The sequence below is a fragment of the Equus quagga genome, chromosome 18, assembly GCF_021613505.1.
Source record: "Equus quagga isolate Etosha38 chromosome 18, UCLA_HA_Equagga_1.0, whole genome shotgun sequence".
In the NCBI taxonomy this organism is placed as follows: Eukaryota; Metazoa; Chordata; class Mammalia; order Perissodactyla; family Equidae; genus Equus; species Equus quagga.
In genome coordinates this window covers 27544473-27565452 of record NC_060284.1, presented here as the reverse complement: position 1 = coordinate 27565452, position 20980 = coordinate 27544473, and the positions used below count along the sequence as shown (strand labels likewise).

At 40.7% G+C, this 20980-nt stretch overlaps 1 protein-coding gene across 3 annotated transcripts in view; it reads left to right on the top strand.

Annotated features, from left to right (window-relative positions):
- Positions 1-20338: 20338 nt before the first annotated feature.
- The window catches only part of DIPK1A (divergent protein kinase domain 1A), a 102624-nt gene continuing 101982 nt past the window's right edge, over positions 20339-20980 (top strand). The window contains exon 1 of one of the 3 annotated variants that reach the window (XM_046645347.1): positions 20339-20445. Coding sequence is in view for 2 of the 3 variants with exons in the window: in XM_046645345.1 (XP_046501301.1) it covers positions 20832-20898 (67 nt within the window). In the remaining variant the exon portion in view is untranslated. Of the gene's footprint in view, positions 20446-20642; positions 20899-20980 lie in introns of those variants that run through there. The other 2 variants (XM_046645345.1, XM_046645346.1) reach the window with 2 other exon arrangements.

Genomic DNA, 20980 nt, shown 5'->3' with positions numbered 1-20980 from the left:
ACACAGCAGTCAAGATGTCAGCGGGGGCTGCAGCCATGAATGGAGCTGAGGATCTGCTTCTGAGATGGCTCACTCACATGGCTGTTGGCTCAGTTGCTCACTGAGTGGACCTGTCCTCACAACATGGCAGCTGGTTTCCCCCAGAATGAGTGACCCAAGAGAGAGTAAGCTGCAATTGCAATGTCTTTTATAGCCTAGTCTTTGAATTGACACATTGATTACATCATATTCACTTTATTGGAAGCAATCTACGAAGTCCAGCTCACACTAAAGGGAAGGGAAGACTCTTATAGGGGAGGGTAGCAAAGAATTTGTGAACATATTTTAAAACCACCACAAAATCCAACTTCAGAAAGACTTCCACATGTAGCAGGATTCATCCATCCATTAGCTTCCTTCGAATCCTAAGGCTGTCTCCAGGGAATAGCGCCAAATTGCAGAGTTTAGCCCTAAGTGGGTGTTCAGAAGCCTTTACACCATCACTTATTATCCCCTTGAGCTACAGAAGCTATCACTTACTCCTTCTCTTGAGTATACATGGATAACCCTGGGATGTCATTAGATCCTTGAAATTTAAAAAAGCATAATTTCTTCCTTTAGATTGTCAACCATGCTGTTATTTTCCTCAAACTCCAGAAATGTGTTGAGCTCTAAGGTCACAAAATACAAAGAAAGCTCACAGAATACTAAAAGGGTAGGGGTTTTTTTTTCCCCTAGTAATTTTATTGAGATCATAATGGTTTATAACACTGTGTAATTTTGGGTGTACATTATGGTTTATCAATTTCTGAATAGACTGCATCATTTTCACCAGCAATAGTCTGATTTTTATCTTTCACCATACATATGTGCCCCCTTACCCCTTTTGTCCACCCCCCAACCCTCTTCCCCTCTGGTAACCACTAACCTGTTCTCTTTATCCATGTATTTGTTATCTTCCACATATGAATGAAATCATACAGTGTTTGCCTTTCTCTGTTTGGCTTATTTCGCTTAACATCATACCCTCAAGTTCCATCCATGTTGTTGCAAATGGAACGATTTTGTCTTTTTTTAAACACAGGTTTTCACTCAGAAAAAACCCACTAACTGTATTCTAATTTTGTTCAAAGAAACAAGTAAAAAGTCAATTTACAGAAGTCTGATGCCGATTCAGCAATAATGGTATGAAATGGCAGATTTGCAATCTGTTGGCCTAAAAAGTTGGAAAGGAAAGATCTGGGTTCTGTAATCAACAAAATTTTGATCAAGAGCTGATTACTCTTAATTAAATCTAACTCCTGTAGTTTTACCATTTGAAAATCAATCAGTGTAATTCACCATAGTAACAAACTGAAAAAGAAAAGCCATATAATCATCTCAATAGATGGAGAAAAAGTATTCAACAAAATCCAGCATTCATTACCAATAAAAACTCTCAGCAAAATAAGACTAGAAGGGAACTTCTTCAACTTAAGAATGGCATGTATCAGAAACCTATAGCTAACGCCAAAGTAAATGGTGAGACAGAGAATGCTTTTCACTTAAGATTATAAACAAACCAATAACATTCATTCTCACCACTTCTATTCAATGTCATACTAGAGATTCTAGCCAGAGCAATAAGTCAAGAAAAAGAAATAAATACATCCAGATCAGAAAGAAAAAGTACAATGGTCTTTATTCACAGATGAAATAATCTATGTATAAAATATTACAGAATCTCCAAAAAACCTACTAGAACTAATAAATGAGTTTAGTAAGTTCTCAGGACACAGATTAACATACAAAAATCTATTGTAGTCCTATTACAAACAATTGGAAACTGAAGTTTTAAAATTCTATTTACAATAGTGTGACATATATGAAATACTTAGAGATTAATCTGACTAAGATATGAAAGACTTGTACATTGAAAACCATAAAACATTTTTGAAAGAAACAAAAGAAGAACTTAATAAATGGAGAGTTATGCCTTGTATGTGGGTCAGAAGACTAAATATTATTAAGATGCCAATTCTCCCCAATTTCTTCTATGGATCCAATGCAACTCCAATAAAAATCCCAGTCCATTTTTTCAGAAAAATCCACAAGCTGATTCTAAAATTCATGTGGAAATGTAAAAATCCTTTAATAGCCAAAACAATTTTCAAAGAAGAAAAAATGAACAAAGTTGGAGGGCAAACACTACCTGACTTCAAGACTTATTATAGGGGCCAGCCTGGTGGTGTAGTGCTTAAGTTCACACACTCCACTTCAGTGGCCTGGGGTTTGCTGGTTTGGCTCCTGGGTGTGGACCTACACACGGCTCATCAAGCCATGCTGTGGAGGCATCCCACATAGAACAGCTAGAAGGACTTACAACTAGGATATGTACTGGGGCTTCAGGGGAAAAAAAAAAAGAGGAAGATTGGCAACAGATGTTAGTTCAAGGCCAATCTTCCTCACCAAAAACCCACATAAAAAAAAAAAAGAAGCTACACTGTTGCTTCCTTTAAGAAAAAAAAAGACATTATAAAGTTATCGTATTCAAGACAGTGTGATATTGGTGTAAAGATCACTACAATAGAATAGGGACTTTGAGAAAAAGACCCACATATTATGGACAATTGATTTTCAATAAATGTACAAAGTAAATTCAGTAGAACAACAGTAATATTTTCACAAATCATGTTGGAACAACTGTATATCCGGATGCAAAACAATGAACTTAAATCTACACCTCATGCTACGTGCAAAAATTAACTAAAAATGGATTATAACCTAAATGTAAAACGTAAAACTATAACACTTTTGAAAAAATATGATAAAATCTTTGTGATCTTGAGTTAGGTAGAGATTTCTTAGGTACATAACACCAAAAGCACAATCCATAAAAGAAAATTGATAAAGTGGACTTCATCAGAATTAAAAACTTCTGTTCTTTGAAAGACATTGTTAAGGGAATGAAAAGGCAAGCCACTGACTAGGAGAAAATATTTTCAAAGCATAAAACTTATAAATGGCTTGTGTTAAGAATATATGGAGAACTTTCACAACTCAATAAGAAGACAAATAATCCAATAGAAATTGAGCAAGAAATTTAATATCTTCGCTAAATAAGATATACGGATGGCAAATAAGCACCTGGAAAGATGCTCAGCATTATTAGTCATTAGGGAAGTGTAAATTAAAACCACAATGAAATACCACAATGATATGGTTGTGGTATTTCACATACCGCATATGTGAAATATGGTATACCACACATATATGGAGCCACTATAATAAAAAAAAAAAGACAGACAATATGCGGTGTTGGCAAGGATGTGGAGAAACTGGAGCTTCATATACTGCCAGTGGGAGTGTAAAATGATACCAACCAGTTTGGAAGTCTTTTAAAAAGTTAAGTATATACCTATCATATGACTCAGCCAACTCCTAGGTATTTACCCAAAAGGAAAGTAAACCTCTGTCTATACAAATACTTGTACATGAGTGTTCATAGCAGATTTATTTAGCCAAAAACTGGAAGCAACCTAAATGTCTATTAATGAGTGAATAGGTAAATGAATTGTAATATATTCATACAATGGCATACTACTCAGAATAAAAAACAATGAACTATTGATACACACAACAGCATGAACGAATCTCAAAATAATTATGCTGAGTAAAAGAATCTAGACCAAAAGAAAAAAAGAGTATGTATTATTCCATGTATACAAAACTCTAGAAAATACAAACTAATCCATAATAACAGAAAATAGATCAGTGGTTATCTGGTTAGGGAGAGGGTAGAGGAGAACATGAAAACTGTGAGTGATTAATGTATTCCCCATCTTGATTATGATGATTGCTTCACAATTTGTATACATATATCAAAACTTACCAAATTGTACACTTCAAATACCCGCAGCTTGAGCCAGCCCTGATTGCTTAGTGGTTAAAGTTTGGTGCTCTCTGCTTCAGTGGCCTGGGTTCAGCTCCCAGGTGCAGAACCACACCACTCATCTGTCAGGAGCCATGCTGTGGTGGTGGCTCACAAAGAAGAACTAGAAGGACTTACAACTAGAATACACAATTATGCACTGGGGCTTTTGGGGAGGGAAAAAAATACATGCAGCTTACTCTATATCAATTATTCCTCAATAAAGTTTAAAAACTGTAAAAGTGATAGTTTAGCAAGGGCTTGAAGGAAATGAGGAAGTTAGCCTTGTGAATAACTAATGGGAGGTTTTAAAAAAATTATTAATCAAATCTTTGCAATGGACACTCTTTTTTTTTTACCCAGTAACTTTCTCTTCTTGTATAATAGCACCTTCTACATCAGTTAGGATTAGTTTTGGGTGTAAGTGACAGAAAATTCAAAATGTTAGGAGCTAACACAAGCTTAAGTTTTATTTTCCCCTTCCATAAATCTAGGTAGTTCAGGGCTGGTATGACTCCATGATCATCAGGGACCCAGATTCCTTCTAGTTTGTTGCTATAGCTTCCATTTTCTGATCCTGGCTATTCCATATCCAGGCAAAACATTTCTATTCCAGGCAGCAGGAAGCAGACACTCTGGAAGTTGCATACACTCTTCTGCTTGCACTCCATTGGCTAGAACTTAGTCACATGATCACACACAGGCAGGGAGAACTGGGAAATGCTGTCTTCATTCTGAGCTTCCATGTGCCCAGATAAAAGTCAGAGGAAACAGGAGAATAAGAATATTGAGAGAGAGCAAATTAGTCTTTGCCATAGCCACTTCTTTTTTTTATTTTTTTATTTTTTCCTTTTTCTCCCCAAAGCCCCCCGGTACATAGTTGTATATTCTTCGTTGTGGGTCCTTCTAGTTGTGGCATGTGGGACGCTGCCTCAGCCGTGGTTTGATGAGCAGTGCCATGTCCGCGCCCAGGATTCGAACCAACGAAACACTGGGACGCCTGCAGCGGAGCGCGCGAACTTAACCACTTGGCCACGGGGCCAGCCCCCATAGCCACTTCTTTTTTGAAGTCTCCTCCTCTTCTCTTGCAAAGCATCTTGTTCTAGTGAGGGCTGCCAATCATCTTAACATCTTATTGGTCACAGAGATGGGCACATGACCTAAGCGGGGCCAATGAGCATGACAAAGATGGGAGATGCGAACTTGGGAGGGACTGGAAGTCATGGGACCATCCTCAGGAAAGCCAATATGCAGAGGCAGTGAAGACTAAAAGAAAGGTTCTGAAGGTGTTCAAAAGCCCTGTTCCAGTTACGCTTGAGGCCTGCTTGGCTACATTGCTCACCCTTCATTTATGTTACCTGAGACAATATACCTTCTACAGCCCAAATGTTAACCAAAGAGGACACTAAGGGACCAGTTTTGGCCCCTCATCAGCCTCCTAATGGGCCAGTTTCACTAAACAATTAACACTACCTTTAAAGCAATTCACATAAGAAGAAATATAAATGACTAGTAAATATAAAAAGATGCACAATTTCACTTCTAATTAGGGAAATAATTATTAAAACAAAAGGAGGATACTTTTTTGCTGGCCTGGAAGATTGACAAAGTTTTAAAAACTGGATAATATCCGATCTTAATGAGGAAACAGACATTTTGATATACCCTTATGAGAATGTAAATTGGTACCACAATTGTGGAGAAAATTTTCCAATACCAACCACAATTTAAAATGCGGGTATCCTTTGACCAGCAATTTTATGTTTAGGAAACTACACCTCAAGAAAACTATGCATAAGAATATTCATCAAACCAAACCATGTGTAAGGATATTCATTAAAGCATTATTTGAGTAAGTGAAAATTGGAGTCAAAGTAAAATATTTATTAATAAAAAAAGTTTCAATTAATTACAGTACATTCATATGATGGTACATTTTAAAACAATTTTATAACAAGGTTGCTTATAACTATGGCCTATGGTATATATATAATACTACTATAAAGAATAGGATGAGTTTAGGCCGTAGCATGTAAGTGATATGCTGTTCAATGAAAAGAGCAAATTACAGAACAGTATATAGAATAATCTCATTTATTTTAAAAATACACATATATAGAGGCTGTCAAAATTTGGGATTCCTTCTCTCTCTGACTAGGACCCTATTTTCACTTAAAAAAAATCAAAATGAGACACAAATCAAAGGATATCAAGAGAGTTGTAAAAGAGGTGTGTTTTGTTCTGTTTTGCTTTCTTGTGGGTGAGGGGTGTGTGTGTGTGTGTGTGTGTGTGTGCGCGCGCGCAACCAGGCAATGTCCTGATACCAACCACACTCCCCCTGCTCATCTGCCTGAAGGTGAGCTTGCTCCATCTGCCTCAAGGTGAGCTTGTGCAATGATCTGAACAGGACTGGGCACAGAGCGGGCTCTGCTCACTAGGCAATGAGCAGCAACAACAGGAGGGACACACTTTCCCTCTGCCGAACCCTTGCCAAACCAAGTGAGCAAATATTCCAAAGTGGGAAAATGTTCTGGTGCCTTCTATTAATTTCCTCAGAGCATAAAGCATGAGCCCATGGTGATGGCCCACCGTGTCCTCTTACTCGAGTCCCTGAGCGACAGATGGGTTTCTCCCTGGTCTTTGTAGAAACACAAAGAACAAGCATTGTTTTTTATACTAAGAAGCTTAAAACAGGGCCATAAGTTCTTCTTTATTGCAGATATGAGTCCTATCTTCTTGGAAAGACCACACAGATCTTAGTGTAACTTGCTTAAAAATAATAGACAGTAGTTACAGTCTGCTCATCTCATCTACTCTCCATGAGAAAAAGAGAACGATTATATAACAGGGTTGGGGACCTCAGGCTCCCTCTTCCTGCCAGGGGATTTCCTTAAGGTTGTGCATAGACAAAGGTCTGGAAGGAGATGCAAGAAACATCCACGGTGATTACCCAGGGACAGCGAGAATAGAGAGGATGGGGGTAGGAAGGCTTTCTATGTGGTTTGAATATTTTACAAGTGTTGATTACTTTTGAAACTAACAAATATTCTTCCTGCTGAGAATTCATGCTGTATGTCTATTGTTCGTATTTTGAAATGGACCCAAAAATAGAATCTGAGGAAAATCACCTGCATGCGAAAGTTGAGTGGCTCTCTATTTAGGTATGCATACTGGTTAGGTGCTTTCCTTTCAGAAAGGGTATGAAGTCCAGGCTGATTATGCTCAGTTACACCACAGAGCTTCTACACTTCAGATTCTTCTCAAAAAATACAATCTTGAATTATCTGGTGTTGAATTATTTGCAAAAGTTTAGTTGTAAATATCATGTTCATGGAGAACTGCCTGATGGGAATGAACACATTCTCTAGTCACTTTAAATTTCGTTGGGTTTGAAGACAGATCTTTGGAGATCTGTCAATACAGAAACTGTCAATCTGTCAATATAGAAAACAATATAGAAAAAGCTGTGTTTCTTCCTGAGCATCTGGTCCTCTTTTATCTTATAGACACCATGAATCTTGTAGTAGCTTTGCTTTCCCTTGGGCGCTAGGAAACTCTGAACCAAATTTGTTTGTTTCTCAGTGCCTGTATAGAAGTTCATGGATGAGTTTTGAATGCTTGGATATTATATTATATTATATTATATTACATTCATTTTTAACCCTAAGTATTATATTTTCTACCTTTTTACTTTCCGTTGCCCCCTTCCCTCATTTATATTAATAGTACATTTTTATTCCTACATTTTATTTATTTCTCTAAACAATATCAAATCCTTTTTTTTTTTTTTTTCTGGAATAAAAGGTACTAAGGGATCCACTTTACCTTTGGAGCATATAATTTGCTAAAATTCACATGGTTCAAACCAGGATTTCAAAGTCTTCTACAAGGTTTCTGATTATACCACATTAATACGTGTCCTCAGTTTTAACATCAAACCCTGCTGTCAAAACTCTAGAGTGACCATGAGAGTCACAGACCCCTGTGAAGTCAACATTGTCTAGAACAAGGTATTGCATGTGGGTTTTTTTTTAAAGATTTTATTTTTCCTTTTTCTCCCAAAGCCCCCGGGTACATAGTTGTATATTTTTAGTTGTGGGTCCTTCTAGTTGTGGCACGTGGGACACCACCTCAGCATGGCCTGAGGAGCAGTGCCATATCCACATCCAGGATTCAAACCAGCAAAACCCTGGGCCATGGAAGTAGAGCGCCTGAACTTAACCACTTGGCCACAGGGCCGGCCCCACGCTATTGGGTTTTGAGTTAGTGAAAAAAGTCCTAAGACTTGAACTCTAGATCACGTTGATTTATTCATTTATTTAAATGCATATTTATTACTAGTTTACCGTGTACCAGGCATGCAGTTAGGTTCTGTGGATACAACAGCAAACAAAACACAGACATGGCCTGTGCCCTCATAGAGTTTATAATCTAGAGGTAAAGAAAGACATTAATTGGGGGCCCACCTGGTGGCGCAGCAGTTAAGTTTGCAGTTCTGCTTCCGCAGCCCAGGGTTCTCTGGTTCTGATCCTGGGTGTGGACCAATTCACAGCTTGTCAAGCCATGCTGTGGCAGGTGTCCCACATAAAGTAGAGGAAGATGGAAACGGATGTTAGCTCAGGGCCAGTCTTCCTCAGCAAAAAGAGGAGGATTTGTGGCAGATGTTAGCTCAGGGCTAATCTTCCTCAAAAAAAAAAAAAGGTATTAATCAAATAATTCCACAAATGTACTTACAGGTCATAAACAGGCTATGGGAGCATACGATGTGGGATCACTACTCGTCTTGGGAGTCAGGGAAGACTTCTTTGAATTGAGATCTGCAGGATAACTAGGAGTTTGGGGAGAGGCAAGAAACATTTTTGGGAAGTAGGAACAGCATGTGCAAAAGCCATATGGCAGCAGGAAGCACAGTGCAACGGAGGAACTGAAAGAAGAGCCCTGTGGCTCAACACAGAATGTGTGAGGGACAGTGGCACTAGCTGAGGCTATGGCAGTAAACAGGTGGAACACCACTAAACCACTGAACTGCCTTAAATCACGACAAACTCCACTCTTTGTAAGCCTATTTTCTTGGATGTAAAACTCAAATGTGCACGATCATGCTGAGCTACGTACTGAGCTACCATTAAAGTTACAAAGGGATTTGAGCTAAACTTTCACTAAGAGACCAGCATACTGAAAATTTCCATTTACTCAAGAGGAAAGCCATCTATAGAAAAATGGACCTTGGGAGTTTTGTTTTTAAATCAAATTATGCACCATGAAAGAGCAGTCTCAGATGTAAATAGTCTTGCAATGGATAACCTAGAGGGAACAGTGTCTGCCCTACCCACTTTGGGTACCAGAGCTTTTACTTAATGGTTTTGTTTATGTCCACAGAAAACTTACAATATGTAAGACACTTTCAGATAATATTATTTTGTTTAATCCATACGACAAATCTGTGACTCAAGTATCACTTTTTACCTTTCAGAGATGAGAAAACTAGCGACCAGAGAAATTAGATAACTTACCCAAGGGCAAATAGCTAGAAAATTATGGAGCTGGGATTCAAACTCAGGTAGTCTGATCCAAATCTACGTAAATGACATTCACCACACGGGCCTCAACAAGACTGAACGTGGCCCAGAATTGTCTGTCAGACCTTTTGTAGTGACTGTGAAGATGAGAGGGGCAAAGGAAAAACTGGATCCATCAGTTCTCATACCATGAAACGAAAGTAAAAGAATCTTCTCGTCTTAAGAAATGCCCTCAACTTCTGCTCTCAACTGAATCAGGTAAGGCAGGAACAGAAAGTCATTTATCTATCGAAGTAACTGTATGAGATGGTCCCCAGCTTATAAGAGGGAAGTGAACCAGATAAACCCTTCTGCCTATAGAGATAAAAGATTCTGTTTCCCCAGATGGCCTGGACAGGGTGTGGGTTCTTTGAGACCGTTACTTTATAAAGAGAAGGGAAATGTCACCAGACTTTCATATCTGTAGAACTTCGTTAGCACTCCGTAAAGAGGGCGAATATAACATGGTACCAAATGTCAATACTTCTCTTTTAGTGAGAAAACCAGCTTTGGAGCAAAGTCAGACCCACACTGGGATGGAATAGGATGTCCTAGACACGACAAGTTCTAACTTGAAGCGAGCTCTCCAACGCTGCTGAGTCAACGGACAGGATCTATTTTCAGTTCTCAACTTGCTCTGAGATGCTGTAAGTCTCTTGCCAAGTTGAATCAGCAGCGTCTGTGGGAACTGATTAAGAACTCCACATTACCTAGGAAGATAACAACAGAGTGCTGTGGTCTCTTATCTGGAGAAAAGTGTCCAAAAGCGAAAAAAATTAGCCCGCTCTCTAGCCATGGAGTCAAATCTTTTATTAACAGAAGGAAAAGGAAAGACATACTCTGGCTGGCTCTACTTCACATTTCCTGGGCAACTAGATTTCCTTTTTTCTACCTCTCCTAACAGTCCCAAGCTGGACCCCATTTGGCCTGAGGATCGAGGTTTCCTTTTAGACTTCTCTGCCTGGGTGCTTGATTTCTGCCATCCAGATCTCTTGCAGAGGCTGTGCTTTTACCTCCTGACTACCCTTTTGCTCGTTGGGTTCCTAACCATCCACCTGGCTTTTGGCTTTCCTGGTCACCTAAAGCATTCTTTTGGGGTTTCTGGTCAACTTGGTGCTATCTGTTTGCCTAGTTTCTGCCATACTCTGAATTCTGCTTGCCTTTGGCTTCTGGACCACTGATATTTCCTGTCCCTTAGTTCTTGTGTAATCCTCAACTCTTTTTTTTTCCATGCTTGCTGGCCCACTGCCTAGCAGATATCCACCTCCAGCTTCCCTTACCTGTTTGATTTTTTTTTTTACCTGCTTTTGCAAAGCACCACTATTGTTCACAATCCCAGAACGGACATTTTTAGAGTTTCAAGTGGAGTAATCAAGAGGAAATATCCTTTTGGAAAGAGGAAACACAAGGTTAGAGTGGAGGGTTGCTTAGCCTTCTTTAGATCTGAATCTCATGAAGGCAGTAATAGAGAACATAAAATTAAAAAGATCTGAATTCAGTAGAAAGCCATTTATTGTTGGCAATATAGGTACTAAATAATAATCATCTAAGAAGAATTTAAAATAAGAACCCAGATAGATCATTGATTTTTAATAATATTCTATTTTTCCTATCAAGAAAATTTTGTTCCTTTGAAGCAACGCTTTTAGCTTATTACCAAATTTTGAATATGTGAATTTAGATTTTTTTAAATGGGTAAAATATTTTAACATTCACAAACATTTATGATAGAGAATTTTAGTGTCCCAAATTTGAAACCAGTATTTAATTTTAAATCTAATTGCATTGTGCTATTTAAATAGGGATACACTGACTCCTTCTGAAAGGTTTAATTTTAGGTTCTAGGAATTTAAGAGAGTTAATTCTTAAGGTACACATATAATAAACCGTTCCATACCAACAATATGTTTTTATTATAAATAAACATGTAACTCTTGTCCCTTCAAAATTCATGAATTATGTGACTCTAAAATTGTAAAGCTGGAATTTTCCTTGGAATCAGAAAAACAAATCCAGTCATTTCTATATTTTCCAGAATAGTATAACCTTTGTTTTATTTGAAAGTGAATAGAGCAAAGCAGCAGAAATATGTAGGGAGGAAGATAGAATTCTGGCTGCGTACTTCACAGTAATTTGACTCTGGGAAAATTACTCAACCTCTCCTCACCTGAGACAGATTTTTAACCAATTCTAGCCCCACAGTCTGTAACCTAGGGTCAAGTTACCCTTGCCACTGGTTTCACCTTGATAAGATTCTAAACTTTAGCTCTCTCCATGTGTCCCTGTTTTTATAACTGGTGTTGGCCTTGGTCTCTATTCCAAAATTGATCTTCCAGTTGCCTGTTCAGCACAGTTGATCACCTCTAGTTTAGAGCCCTGCCCTACACATAGGTGGCAGTTATAGACCTTGACAATCTTTGAACGGACCTCTCAGTTACCACTGTAACCTGCTGGGCTGCATCCCAGAGTACTATCTCCCTCTGAGCTACTTGATTTTGTGTCAGCTTGACTCTGTGTCAACTTAACTCTGTTCAACTGCTGCCTTGAGCCACTCATTGATGACAGCTTTCATGAACTATGGCCTGATACCTTGAAATAGTTTGAATACCATTGGCACGTCAGCATTCTCAAGTTCCAATCCTATCCCAGGGGCTATGTTCAAGATTTGTCTTCTTTTCTTCTCTTGTATTGGCAGGCCATGTGCAGCCTGCTCCCAAGATGCTAGATATGTGGCTTGTGTGTACTGTATGATCCCATAGCATCGAGATATTCTTAAACTATGTTCATTATAATCTGTTTAATAAGACAGGAACATGGGTGACATTGTTCAAAAAGATCTCTATTAATGTAACAATGGTCAAAAGTTTTACAAGAGTTGGTACTTAAAGGGACTGGTTTTGTTCACTAAGAAAATTAATTTGTGTAGAAAACCTCATTCCTCTAAAACTCTACAATGAAATTTTACCTTAAGCTTTTTGGGAAGATCTGTTCAAGATGCTGGCTCTCCATGAATTTGTTCAATAACAAATTTCACAAGAATGATCGTAAACAAATCTACTTATCCAGTCATGCCTTTGAATTAAAAAAAAAAAAAATCTCTTTTTATTGTCTCTTTTCACTGAAAAAAGGAAAAGATAAAAGTAATCATACATGGCCTTCCAGCGTGGCATTTTAGACACCTATGTGTGTGTAGTGCTTACTCTGTGTTAGGCTTACTCTGTGCTAAGAACTTCACAACATATAACCTCATTTAATCCCAACACAGGTTTACTAACCTCTTACTAAAGATGAAACTGAGGCATAGATATTTTAAGTAATTTGCCTGAGGTTACACAGCTAGAAAGTGGCAGAACCAGACGGAGCCTATCTGTCTCCAGATAGCTCCTAATCACTACATGGAAAAAGAAACACTGAAAAAAAGAAAAAGGAAAACCTCAGGAAAAAATAAGGAGAATGCTCCACAAGAAGTTTGGAACCCTTATTACATTTTCCAAGTTGGTTTGTTCTAACTGGATTTTATTGCAGGTAATCAGCAAGGAAACATCTGGGTCCTCTAAGATCTCAGCTGTCATCGGAGAGAACTGGATGTTTCCTGGATTTGGATGGTTATTCCTGTGCTCAAGAGAATTGGGAAATACTTAGGGCTGGTCTTCAGAAGGAAGAAAACACTGCAAATCACCCAACGAAAGTGCTCTGGCAGTGCTACTGGGTCCTCTCTTGCTTCATTATGTCCCTATACAATTGTCCCCTTTGGCAGAGAGCATGGCATATCCTTATACACAAAATTAAGAGTGTAGTGAAACCATATTGTGGAATGCTGTTTGAATATTATGACATTGACAGTTGGTCTATATGAAACCCTGAGAGTATTGCTGGAGGCTGGAAATATTCTCAGATAGTCTCAGGACAAGTTCATATCCTCCCAAAGACCATAACCCACCATAGCAAGGTAATCCCTTCAGTAAGTCCCACGTGACAGGTTTTATGTGATCATTGCCGACAGGCTTGCTACAGTCATTGTGAATTCTCAATACAAATCTTTTAGTGCAACATTTTCATTAGGGGGAATTTCAGTTTCCAGAATTATAGTGTTATGCCTCAAGTCAGGCAAAATTCTCGCACCAAATTACTATAGGCTGTTCCTTTTCTTGAGGAGCTATTCCAAAAAAACAACATTTCTTCAGGGAATGTAACAATAAGAAATAAGGGATGGAATAAAGATTATCATTCACAATTCTGTTTCAGATTTTGAATGTTGCTTTCAAGTTAAAAACACCTTTAAAGTCTATTCTATTTTTATTCTTTTTATCCTCCTGGCAGCCTCATTTATTCTTTTATTCTTTCAAAAAATGTTCATGAATTGCCTTCTATATGCTAGGTGCTGTGCTAGGTATTAGGGATGTAATAATGAAATTACCCTCAAATTCTAATCATTCTTTTTTTTTGTTTTTCTGAAGCATTCCATATTAAAATCCGAGATACACACAGGGCCAGCCCCATGGCTGAGTGGTTAAGTTTGCACACTCCACTTTGGCGGCCTGGAGTTCACTAGTTTGGATCCTGGGCATGGACCTAGGCACCACTCATCAAGCCATGGTGTGGGGGCATCCTACATAGAGGAGCTAGAATGACCTACAACTAGGATATAAAACTATGTACTGGGGCTTTGAGGAGAAAAAAAAAGAGGAAGATTGGCAACAGATGTTAGCTCAGGGCCAATCTCCTTACCAAAAAAAAAAAAAAAAAAAAATCAGATACACAAAATACCTGCCATACTTCATATTAAGCTTCTTATGTTCCATACTCTCAACATCATTTTATAACATTCTGGACATGATAGATTCATAATATTTGGTGGTGGTGTTAGTGGAAGGTTAGAGAACCACTGTATTTTTTAATTTCAATATCCAATTTGCCTTTTCTTAGAAGATAGAAGAGAGCCCTGTCTTTCATTTCAGTCTATGTTCTCATGACTAAATTACAAGAGACTTCATTTTTTTCTTCCTGGGGTGCAAATTCAGTCACCAGCTTGCCTTATCAATACACTTTACCATCTAGTGGATGTAGGTTAAACAGTGTAAATAAGGAATTCATTTGTCTATGCTGTTCTCTGGGAAATTTCATGTAAAACCAGGGGGTTCTTTTTTAATTGAATCATTAATCCAGAGCCTAGTCTCCTCCCTTCTAATCTCTTCACTAAGTCCTCTTCCTGCTTCCCATTTTGAAGCTTCAAAGATGTTCCTGATTGAGTCTCCTTTCCCAAATCACTCACTATGAGGTTAACTCAGAGGTCCCAAAGTCAAATGCTTACAGGGACCAGACTGGGAACATAAATAAGTGCCAGGAGCTGGGGCAGGAAAATCAGGGGGTAAGGGGGACTGTGGCAAACTGCAGAGCACAGGCCCCGCCAAGAGGAAGATGCGGTACTTCTTGCCAGCTCATTGTTCTTGAGCGAATTAAAGGGTTGGTTAGCTGATCATCTAATTCTCAAGAATTAGAAATCTGGATTTTTATGTAAAATGTCCCAATCTGTAAATATTGGACCCGTCAAACAAAACATAGCTGCTCAGGGCTGCCATTTGCAACCTCTACTCTCATTGGCATTGATTTCAAAGGACTAAAAGCACGATAGGTTTCTGAAATGTCCTTGAAGAACGCGAGTCGAGTTCTGTGATCCAAGGCCACTATCAAGGGAACAGGGAAAGGAAGCATTCTTATCCTGAGTGTGATTTGATATTGGTCTAATTAGTACATTTTCATTAGTCTAATTAGTAGATTGTCATTCTGCAGTTTCTAAAAAATGCAATAAAGTAATCCATCTCTTATGTAAGAAAAAGAGGATGAGCTACACATTCAATTTAAAAAATACATATTCAATTTTGCTTTTATTTATATAAAGGGACGCTGGTACTGGAAGAATACGTTAAAAACTAATACAAGTGATTATGCGGGGTTGGGACAAGGCGGAAAGGCATGAACGTGGCAATAAGACTTCTCAAAGTATAGTTTTTATTTTTTAACCAGATCAGAATGTTACAATCAAAAATTAAAATAAGTTTAAAAAGTGAAAGTAAAAGGCATTAAAACGTCAATTTATTTTTTATCACAGAGAAGTATGGTAGATTGAAAAATAGATTAGAATGCATAAAAATATATAACAGGATTAAAATCTAGGAAGGGAAGCAGAATTATAAAAGTTCAAGAAGAAGAAAAAGGAACAATGCTACATTTCTGATAGCTAAAGAATAATTTTTCATTTACTCTTTAAATGGATGATCCTCTCCATTTAATGGTATTTGTATTGTATTCCACTGGACATACTTGAGTTGTGTGACCATTTTATTTTTAAGTGCTAATATTTACAACATAGGACTGGAAATTACTTCCATTATAATTGTTTAATTTTATGAGGAAACTTTTAGATGCAAATATAAAAATGGGGAAGGGATGCTTTTATTTTTCAAAATTCTTTTGGGAGTATGTAAAGAAAAAAGCTCGAAGACCGCTGATCTTGATTTTCCTTTATTTGGAACTACTGGAGTTCCTTCTTTGTCTCTGGAAAGCCAAAGTTACATGACACGATGACTAAGACGCCACAAATTAGCATCTCTGAACACAACCATATGGACTAGTTTTGGATTAGCCAGCTTTTACTTAGAAAAACAGAAACTTTTAAGGTCCATAACAATGGGTGCCAGGTAAACAGGTAAATTTAGATGTTTGTAAGGTAGGTCCAGCCTATGACATCAAGAATTTGCAGGGCCACTGTAAGGAGAGTGCAAAAGAAGGCCAAATCAAAAGGTAGAAAGTTTCCTGCCCAGATGTGCCACAGGCCACCCTGCTTGGATTCATCTTGGGACTCATACAGGTGGATTTAAAGCCAAAAGTACAAGTCCAGTGGTGCAGGGGCTCATTGAACCCACCTATAACGAGGTTCCCAGTATGGATCCTGGGGGCCTGCTCCAGCCCAGGTTTCTCTCTCAGGTTCCTGGGACATGTGATGACAAGAGCAACAACTCAAGTTTGAAATGAAAATGATCTAAACTAATTTTCCCCTTTCAAATAAGAAGATATTAACTACATTTAATCTTTGTTGACTCTAAATGGAAACTGAACCATCACTTCTTCTCATCTGGTTGAACCCTTGGCTTTGTTATCCCTGTTTATATCCCTTACTATGAGAAATCCCAGACTCCCGGGTCACCTTCCATCTCCCACTCAAGGCTCTTCACGTCATCTATTTTGAACCCTTTTCCTTCCACTCCCCAGTTTCTGAGGCACTTCCACTGTGTCCTCTGGAATTTATAATCCATCATCAGCAAACTCCTCCATATCCTCAATCTCTTTTCTGAATGTTTCCTTTACCTTCTTGTTCTAAAGCAAACCTGGCCCACTCCCTTTGGATGCTTTTGTTCCTCTGGATGCCTTCCCAGAGCCTCCTACCACTGAGCTTGGAGGTGCGAGAGGGATCCTCCTTGCTCTTCATTGCTTCTTTCAAGCTATTCTCTCTTTCCTCTCTTCTCCTCCTGCCCAGTATTTGTTTTTTTAACTCATGGCCTCTGATGTTGTCACTCTCCTCATTGCAGTAGTCACCTACTCACTCATGGATCACTCCACCTTATTTCTCAAGGATTTTAGCTTTTGGCTACTGGCATCCTCTCTAGCACCTCTCCTGTCCTACATCTTGTTGTTTTCAATACGTACATAGATAATCCTTATGACGCTCTCTCCTTGACTCTCTTCCAGTGATACTGCATTCCACAGCCCTCAGCCATTCACTGTCACATTCTACCCTAGATTTTATCACTTCTACATAATCTTATTTTCATGCATCCCACTCTAATTCTCTTATTGTTTTGGTCAATGCAGAAGTCTGTTGGATTCCTCCACATCAAATTTGGTTTGGATGTTGAGAGTGATGATGCCACACATGTACCAAGAGAATATGGAAAGATTTATTACTCACATAAAGAAGCTTCCTAGGGAGAGCAGGGCAGGCTCCTAAGCTGATAGGAATATGGCTTAAGGGACCAGAGAAAGGAGACTGTCTTAGGCTTTTATGGTGGTTGGAGAGTGGGACCAGGGTGAAGCTTCCTTCACATTGGCTGGGTCTTGCATGGTTTGAATTTCCCAATGGCACCAAAGGAGAGAACACCTGGGCTTTTTTTTGAAGGCAGATTAGCCCTGAGCTAACATCTGCTGCCAGTCCTCCTCTTTTTGCTGAGGAAGACTGACCCTAAGCTAACATCCGTGCCCATCTTCCTCTACTTTATATGTGGGATGCCCACCACAGCACGGCTTTCCAAGCAGTGCCATGTCTGTACCTGGGATCCGAACCGGCGAACCCCAGGCCGCCGAGAAGCGGAACGTGTGAACTTAACCGCTGGACCACCAGGCAGGCCCCCACCTGGGCTTTCTTATTACTTTTCCCAGATGTGGGGTACAGGGAAAAGAGGAGTGGTGGGGCTTGAAAGCTGTCAGCAAACATAAAAAATGAAGCCAGACTCTTTATTATACACCGCCTATCTTTCTGATAATTCCCTCTTGTTTTCTGACTCCTACAGTCCCTCAATCCCACAAGGACTCGCAATTCACTGATCTTACTACCTTTTCTCTGTCCTTAATCTCACCATATCCACTCTTCCTCCATCCTAAACTCCATGGTGAATCATAATCACCCCCTTACTTACATCCTCAACTTCCTGCTCCTCTCTCTCTCTCTCTCATCTGGGTGAAACCTGATGAAATAGAATTCTAAGCCTACTCTGAGTCTACATCCTGGCAGCTAATTATTTCCAGAGGAAAAAAGCACAGTCACAAACTCATGACCACGAACTCAAGTGGGTCCTTTATGGCACCCAGCAAACATATGATCTTTTCCCCCTAGTCCATTCGTCTTTCCATTCTTCTAGGTGACTATTTCACACCTTCTCTACTCTCCTCAGACCTCTATTAGTCTTCTGCACCTCCTCTTTGCTGATGACCATTACTTCCTTTGTCTCTGAGAAAATTGAAAAAATAAGAAGAGGACTTCCACAGTTACCCAGCACCATTCCTACCCACCAGCCTACCTCTTTCCATAGAATAGTCCGTGCTCCTGTGTACAGATGATCCCTTCACTTGTGTGCTACATTCCAAACTCTCTCAAGGATACCACTCCAGCAATTCTCTCTTCTTGCTCTTACATTAATTTTTCTTTCTCTTCCAGATCATTCTAATAAAAAAATTTTTTTCTCCCAATTTTTATGTCAACCTATTTTTGATTCCACTTCCACCACCAGTTAATGGTCCATTTTTGGGGTCCTCTTTATAGGAGAACTTCTCAAAAAATTGTCTATGTTAGCCAGCTCCAATTCCTCTCCTCTCACTTTTTCTGAAATCCACTCCAATCAAGTTCTTCCCCTGTTGCTCTACTGAAGTGTTACCAATGGCCTCCATGGTAGTAAACCCAAGTCTCGGTCCTCGCTCACAGGCGAGCACTCACTCGCCCCTGATATACTGTCTTCACTTGGCTTCCAGGCACCTCACTCCTGGTTCACCTGCTTCACTGGCTGTCCCTTTCTCAGTCTCCTTTGCTGGCTCATCCACTTCTCTAGCCTTGAAGTTACAAGGCTTCATCCTTGGTTCTCTTCTATGTACACTCATTCCAATGGGGATCTTGTCTAATCTCCTAGGTTTAAATATCATCTAAATGCTGATCTCTCTCATATCTCTCTGGCTTGGGCCACTCTCCTTAACCCCAGACTAGTATATGCAACTGCCTATTCAAGATCTCCACTTGAGTTTCTAATAGATTTCTCAAATGTAACATGTCCAAGACTGAACTCCTGCTCTTTCTCTTCAAATCTGCTCTGCCTGTGGTCTTCCTCATCTCTTCTGTTTTTTTATATCCCTTATCAGTTCATCATCCTATTTGATTTTCTTGTTATATTTATTATTTATTGCCTCTTGCCCCTACCCCCAATATGTAATATCCACAAGTACCGGGATTTTTGTCTATTTTGTTCATGTATATAACTCTATCAACTAGAACAATGTCTGGGTGCTCAATTAACACTTACTTATTGGATGAATGAACTGGAAAATCAATGAAAAATGGGTTTATCTATCAGCAATAAAATACCACCTAAGTTTAAAATCTGTGTCTGTGCGTGGGCTGGGCAAGGGGCGGACAGGAAGGTAACGCTTCACGAACGGAAAGCACCAGAACAAGGCTTAGGTAAAAATCACGGTGAGAGTGAGCAAATATTTGGAGAAACCACTTGTCAGAGCAAGAGGCCTGAATGAGTTCTAAATGGCTACCTAAACTTTGTCGGCATCAGGTGCAAAGGTGGTACTTGGGGTAAAACGGCGCAAAAACGCCTCTTCCTCCGTTACAAGTCACTGGGCTCACCAGCTGTTCCCCTATTAGGGTGGCTCTTTTTTCCCTTATTTGGGCTTCACTGTCAAAAGAAAGACACCACACCCTGCGTTATGTAGCCTTAACTGAGTGGTTATGCCACGTCCCAGGTCTCCTGTCTTCAGCACTGTATTTAATTCAGTAATTTTTTTTTCTTTCGAATCAGGGTTCCGACGTGGAGCCAGGAAATCTCTGAAGCTGTTTGAAAACAATGCGAACCAAAAAAGAGTCAGACTTTTTAAAAAATACATTTTTAAAAAAGTTTAAGGGCGTTAGAGGCGAGCAGGATTTGGGGACCCCCGGAGTCCAGCCGAGAGGAGCCCTGTCCGCGCTCGCCCGGCCGCGGGCGCAGAGCCCAGTCCTCGCGGGACGCCGCCTTAGGCGTCTCGGGCTGCGGCACACGCGCCCTCCCGGGTCGCACCCGCCACAGTGCTCGACGGAGCAGGAGCCCGTCCCCGGGGAAGGAGCCTCGAGCTCCCCTTGGATTTCCACGCAACCCGCACAGACGCGGCCAGACTGAAGGAGCAGAGTCCAGAGGGAGCATCAGCGTTGCGGAGAGCAGGAGCCGGGAATGGGCGCCCAGATCGGCGCGGCGAGAGGTCAGCGCGCCCTGCCCGTCCCACCCCGCGCGGAGCGAGCGACACCCCGGCTTCCGCGACGCCTCCTCCCGCCTCCGCACGCCTCCCCTTTAAGCGCAAGGCGCCGTTGGATTTGTGTCGGCCGAGGCGAGGCGCGACTCCCCTTTATGGCGGAGTCGGCGGCTGCGGCGCTGACAGCCGCGGCGGCCGGGAGAGCGGAGCGGGAGGCCGGGCCTCGGGCCGCCGGGCGCCGTCACCGCCGCGGGACCGGGGGGAGCGCGGCGCGCGCCGAGGCGGGGGCGGAGGAGTGGGCGGGCCCGGCCGGGCTGGGGGCGGGGAGGCTGGGGAAGGCAGGGAGCCGGGTCGCCGGCGCTCGGGTCCGCCTCTGACTGCGGCGCGGCGGGGCGATGTGTGATCACCATGGCGAGGAGTCTCTGTCCGGGAGCCTGGCTGAGGAAACCCTGTTACCTCCAGGTAGGCCGGCCGCGAGCCCCTGTGCGCCCTCCCTCGCCGCGCGGGACTCGCCCGCTCCTCCCGCCCGCCCTGGGCCGGCGCC